General features: G+C 35.6%; 1 protein-coding gene across 2 annotated transcripts; it reads left to right on the top strand.

Moving 5' to 3' along the window:
* The first annotated feature begins 2,386 nt into the window (after positions 1-2,386).
* On the top strand, positions 2,387-6,165 carry LOC104108755 (vesicle-associated protein 4-1-like). 2 transcript variants are annotated; one of them, XM_009617874.4, is made up of 7 exons: positions 2,387-2,869; positions 3,029-3,099; positions 3,820-3,901; positions 3,990-4,108; positions 5,381-5,458; positions 5,540-5,659; positions 5,758-6,165. In XM_009617874.4, exons 1-7 carry the CDS (start codon positions 2,614-2,616, stop codon positions 5,815-5,817), a joined length of 786 nt encoding a protein of 261 aa, XP_009616169.1. In that variant the 5' UTR covers positions 2,387-2,613; the 3' UTR covers positions 5,818-6,165. The 2 variants fall into 2 exon arrangements, with proteins under 2 accessions (XP_009616169.1, XP_009616168.1); XM_009617873.4 differs by having other exon boundaries at positions 2,401-2,869; positions 3,029-3,144.
* Positions 6,166-6,531: the final 366 nt, after the last annotated feature.

The following is a 6,531-nucleotide window of genomic DNA, read 5'->3' as shown; positions in this document are numbered from 1 at the left end:
GTCTGATTGCACATTTTACTACTCCACCAAGGAGCAAGAGATTGGAGTAATAAATTCTTAAGGGAATGAAAAAGGGTGGAGGGTCAAAGTCACCTGAGAAGTGTTTGTTTAATTACCTAACTAATTCCTACCCTCCAACTAACCTACGCCAACAAACCTAGCCAACAAATATAAATGTCGTATAGGAGCAACGTCCACTCAGCCACCTTCGTCTTTAATTAACCACCAATTATTTTTGTACAATCAATTATTACCCCCCCTCTATTTCCCTTCGCTCGTAAATCTATGATTGGCTTTGGTTCAAATCGTATAATTAGCTTTTTTTCCTCGATGCATACGTTATCTAATTTTCATTTTAAATACGAGTAGATATATTTATCATGATTTTTAAAGTATTTTAAATTAATAACTATTGTAACTTATACTAGGACTTATTATTACTAGTTTTCAAATATTTTAATTTTAGTTAAGAAGTTCAAACAATTCAAGTTCGTACTAAAAAATAATTTGACACCTTTGCCCTTGAATGGAAGGAATAAAATTTTCCTTATATATGCAACCACCACCTAGTATTCGGAACATACTACTTCGACTAATTTAGATTTTCACAGGGTAAGGCCTTTTGAATAAAGGAATTGCTTCCTATATATTGTGAATTATTGTGCTCTGAATCCGAATGTGTAGTTAATGGAAAAGAATTATATGCATCCCATAGGCGTATTCAGCTTGAGGGGTATGAGTTCACGTGAACTCATACTTTTTTTTTAAACCATGTATAATAATATTATATTTCTTCAAAGTTACTTAAATATATGTGTGTGCATCTATGCTCAAAGACTCTTATGATGTAATTATTATTGGGTGCATCTTTACAAGTGATATTGGCGGTTCAAATCTCACTCCGAACGGTCTTGTTTTCAGCATGAAGTATAAATATATGTAAAAATTATAAAAAAAAAAAATAATTTTGAACCTATAATTTCAAAACTACAATGGGTTCATGGTTAAGAGACAAAAGTTAAACTTGTCAAATATAAATTATAAATACACTTTTTTATAATAGTGTACCCGTCCTCTTGAAATTCTGGATCCGCCTTTGTCTATACGATCATATTTGCCGGCATTGAAGGTAATAATATTCTTGATGCTCATTATAACATTGTTAATGAGTAGGTGTGCGTGGTCATTATGGTTTTTTGTCATTGGCTAACAGCCATATGCCGTGCCATTTCACATTCGGTGTCTACTCACGTTAATGATAAAATTGGGTTGCTTTAGTGGCAAACACCCTTCACTTCCAATTAAAAGGTTGTGAGTTCGAATCACCCCAAGAGCAAGGTGGAGAGTTCTTGGAGGGAGGAAGCCAATGGTCTATCGGAAACAGCCTCTCTACCTCCAGGGTAGGGGTAAGGTCTGCGTACACACTACCATCCCCAATCCTTGTCGTCGTCGTCGTCGTCTACTCATGTTATTGTTCCTCTCTCTAATCCTGTCTAACATATACACTCCTCACTCTTTAGCTATGCATTATATGATGTAGTATGCATTTCAGTTTTTAGTGCTACACACGTTTCTTAATCTTTCTCACAAAAAAAATCAACTTTTATTCCTTGAATGTGTTTACTGATTTAATATCACTTAAATTATGTCGTTAACTGTTGTGAAGATGATGTGTGTTTCATGACAAAATTAAAATTTAATTATAAAACATATTTGATAGAAATAGTACTGGATTATATTTGTTTTTCTGTGAGTTAAAGAAATTTAAGTGAAATGTGAGGAATTTTAAAAATATTGAATTTAAGATATAATCTGTGGATATGAAAGAGTAAACAAATTCCAAAAGATAATTATTAAACTCAAAATAATTATTTAAAGGGCTATGAGAGAAGTAAAAAATGTAGAAGGATTTTTAAATGACTTGATTTGAATGAAGAAGTAGAAAGAAGAATATATGAAACTAAAATTTCTTTCAAAACATGCACATGCATTGATTTTGACCCGATCTTTAGATGATTGTTAAATATTAAACATAAAAAAAATATTTACGTTAATTATCTTTCCTTCAAATATAAAAAAATTCCATCTCCCGTCAATCTCAAAATTAACAACTCCGTCATGCTGTGTATTATTATATGTGTAATAACTAATCATCCAGAAGAGATTGCAATAAATTAACAACTACTCAGGCAATAATCTTCAGATTGTTAGGCTCGTGTAATTGTCAGCGTAGAATGTTAATTTTGCAAGATTTTTTAACTAAATTAATGTTTAAGGTAAGTGTGAACGGACGTGAAAACAAAAGGAAAATGCAATTAAAACTGTGATTTGAAGTCCGAAAAAATGCGCTTGTTTCTGTGCACTTTCCACTTCGATCAAACTGCAACACTTTCTCCAGACAGTAAATAACGACAATTTACGAATTACAACAAAGCAACAAATCCACCCGAAGACTTCAATATAATTACATTACGTGACTTCTTTCTGACCTTAATAGCATTTAAGTCAACGTGAAAGTTTTTCCTCACAAAGGACAATTCAACAAGTTGCCCTAATTTTTATGACCTGAAAATTGGAGAACTCCAGTAGAATTCCGGCCAAAAACTTCGCCCCATGGCCATCGCCGACCACCACAAGCCGCATAGCTCCGACGGAAAGCTCTGGAAGCTTTGTCCTCTTTGGCAATCAGGAACTACCTCTTCATCTTCTTCGTCTACACAGAATCTTCACTCTCAGAATCACAGCCACCAAAACGGCGTCGGATCAAATATCTCTCGCTCTTCTACGTCTGTTACCTCCGTTGCCAGATCACTGCTTCCGGCTCGGCGTAGGCTTCGGCTCGATCCAGCTAACAATCTCTACTTTCCTTGTGCGTCGCCGTTGACTATCTTTGATTTTATTTATTTTACTTTTTCATTTCCTTTTAGCTCAACAATTTTCGGTTTTTTTAAGTCATGTAATTTCGTGTTGGAGTGTGAGCGATTACATTCTGCTTTTATTGATTTAATTTTATATTGTTTTTTGGCAGATGAACCGGGAAAACAGGTGAAGAGTGCTGTAAAGATTAAGAACACTAGCAAATCTTATGTCGCATTTAAGGTGATTTATTTGAGGATCCTTTGCGTAATAATTGGTGCTAGTAAGGTCTGTCATTTTCAGAAATCTTTTTTAATTTTATTAATTTATGCGACCTGTGTCAAGTGTTTGGAATCTATAAAATGAAGGTGTTACATTTAAAAACACGAGAAAGAGACGCTAGTAGGAGGTGTAGTTATTTTCCTAAATGATTTTACCATTTCTGGATCTTCTGGATGGTTCATGTTGAACCAACAGTGTTTATTTTTAAACCATTCGCATTTACTCTTTGTTGTGAAGCTTATTCCCATATCTCAAATTAGTCTGTTCTATGCTTTAGGGTCGAAGACTAGACCAAGACAAGTGAGCTAACGAAAAGCAGAATCTCAAGTACATTGATGTCGCAAAAGGGTGCTGGCTTTGTAATATTATATATCTATCTGTAAACAAAAATTTAAAACAAAATAAAGTAAAAAAAATCATTTTTTGCTGTGCAGTGTAGCTCCCTGAGTATATCTTCTGTCTTAAGTTCTTAATTAATGATGCATCTTGCAAAGACTTTTCAGGTCTAAATTGTTCTGGTATTCTTATGAATAATAAAGCTGACCTTGTCTAGTTCGGGGTTGGGGCATAGTAGTAGTTGTTATTTATGGAGTTTTTATTTATGATTGCCTTCACACCTTAGTGGTGTAAGTTTCTGATTATGCCCTTTGTCCCCCTTGATTCTTCCTTTTGCATTTCAAGTTTCAAACTACTGCACCAAAGAGCTGCTACATGCGACCTCCCGGAGGCATTCTCGAACCTGGTGAAAGCGTTATTGCCACTGGTAATTGGTTTGCTTAAGTTATCTTGTTTCAAGTATCTTTTTTGTGTAGAAGATCAACTTATATTTGGATTGTGTGTCTGAATGATAGTCTTCAAGTTTGTCGAGCACCCTGAGAACAATGAAAAGCCTGTAGATCAAAAGAGCAAGGTAAAGTTCAAGATCATGAGCTTGAAGGTGAAAGAAGGAACAGATTACGTACCTGAGTTGGTAAGTGACTGAACTTCCTAGTTCTTTTTAGAAGTGGCAATTTTATTGGTTTGCAGCATCTTTAACCACGAAGTAAGTTAGGGTATCATGCTTCTTCAACTTTAAATACTCATCATATGCAACACACTAATTTTCTTACTGTTGATTCATGCATTTTGACCTAACATATTAAAATCGAAAGATGTATATGGACTTGTCCGTATCCTGGACATTTTTGGTTTTTGTCCTTTTGGTGCTGAAAGTCACGAGTTCTTATTTGTCTATCATTCTATGTAGTTTCCTTTATGCAAGGATGGACCCTGTCCTATCTATCCGAACATCTTTATGAAAATCAGTCGGGGATTATATTATTTACTGCTTATATAAATAGAGTATTTTATGGTGAGATGTGGGTAAATGTGGAGCTCTATCATTGGGCAGGCATTATTTGAAATGATATCTTCTTTACATGCTCCTGTATGTCTATCTTATTAAATGCGTTAATAATTTGTTAGAACGTAGAAGAAGTAAATTAGAACTTAGAAGAAACTCGGACCTTTGGTGCACCTTAATTTCAAGACAAAAAGTTCTTCCAGGATGTACAGCTAATTTTTGGTGGCTATATTCATGTAGTTCCGTGCTTGCTTCTTCTTTGTCCTACGCTTAATTGGGGAGCTTCTCTTACCACCTTGGCCATGGTGACATAGTAGAAGCACTTTCCGGTAGGCTTTGATTAAGAAAGGATATTTCAGCTGTTTCCTGTATTTTGAGTAGAGTAGCATTAAATATTTTAGCTGATTCTTGTCTTTTGAGTAGAGTATCATTACATTAGATAAGTTGCGTTTGGTATATTCCAAGAAAAGAATTGTTAAAATTGTACAGAGATGTGCTTGTAGTGTTATCTTTAAAATCATGATCTTCAGTACAAACATATTTTGATGATGTTTTCAAGCAAAGCCTTCAGCAGGAAAATCTGGTCAAATGTATTCGATGCTTGATATGTACTTTGCAATAGTCAGGATTACTAAAGATTTTCTTTTCTTTCACCATCATTCTATACTCCTTGGAAGGCAATCTTGGTGCAATCGTACTTTTTCTTTTGACTTGGGTTCTCTCCTTGGAAAGCGATTGTGTATGTGCGTTCCCAAAACTAAACGTGAGAATTTCGTGCCTCAGTCGCCATTGTGTGCGAAATCTGATGTGTAATTACAGACTATAAGTATATAGTATGACTCGAATTTGTTGTCAATACGTCCAATAGCGTTATAACCCTGTTGGTTTGTGTTGATGCAGTTTGATGAACAAAAGGATCAAGTGACTATTGAACGTGTCCTACGGGTGGTGTTCTTGGACCCGGAACGCCCTTCTCCAGTAAGAATACATGTTACTGTTTATCTGCTTGTACAATTTGCTCCATGTTCATTCTCCAACTAAATAACTTGATTGATTAAGGCACTGGAAAAGCTAAAACGTCAGTTGGCTGAAGCTGAGGCAGCATTAGAATCTCGCAAGAAACCTCCAGTTGAAACTGGACCAAAAGTTGTGGGAGAAGGTCTAGTAATAGATGAATGGGTAAGATTCCGTCTTTGTATATAGAGGCATGTATCTTTCCAAGTTCGACTCCTTTAGGCTCTAACAATGTTTGTGTGCTTGCTCTTGTTCATCAATAGAAGGAGCGAAGGGAGAAGTACCTAGCTCGGCAGCAGGTTGAGGCCGTTGATTCAGTGTAAAGCACTAGCGGATTTTAATGCAAGTGCCTCTTTTGCCAAAATTGAAATGTTAAACCAGATCCATCCCTTTTCTGCTTTGGTTCTTTCGAAGGATGGTAGAGAAAAGGGCAGTGCGGTGCTTCTTGTAAAGAAAAATAATCAGTGGAGGTTTAGTTTCCCTTTCATGGGGTCTAAGTTTGTTATGTGATCGTTTGGCTGTATTCTTGTAGATATTGCATGTCTTTTTGCTAAAAACATATTCTTTTGGTGTCATAAAAACATAAAACTGAGTACTGCTCATGTAGCGGCTATGCTACCGAATGCTTCTTGTATGAGTTTCCCAGAGACAGAAACTAAAGTGTTCCTTAATATGGTAGGTAGTCTACATTTAACTTCATAGGAACTATTGAGAGCTTAAAGTTGCACATTGATGTTCGGTATCATTTCGTACGAGAAATCATAGAAGAAGGTGGAGTCACGGTGAAGAAAATTCATACTACGGAGAACCCTGCTGATATGCTGACAAAAGTGGTGACTGCGGTCAAGTTTCAACATTGTTTGGATTTGATCAACATTGTTGAACACTAAAGATTGAAGATGAAGACACAACCAAAATTTGTTATTGAGAGAAAATTGAAGATGTGGAATTTTGCCAAGGTGGAGATTTGTTGAAATTGGCAAAAGTACCACATCGGTGGATGACAATTTTGAATGAGAATTTCACCCTATAAAAGG

This window comes from Nicotiana tomentosiformis, chromosome 7 (genome assembly GCF_000390325.3).
Source record: "Nicotiana tomentosiformis chromosome 7, ASM39032v3, whole genome shotgun sequence".
Taxonomy (NCBI): Eukaryota; Viridiplantae; Streptophyta; class Magnoliopsida; order Solanales; family Solanaceae; genus Nicotiana; species Nicotiana tomentosiformis.
This window is presented reverse-complemented; position numbering and strand designations above follow the sequence as displayed.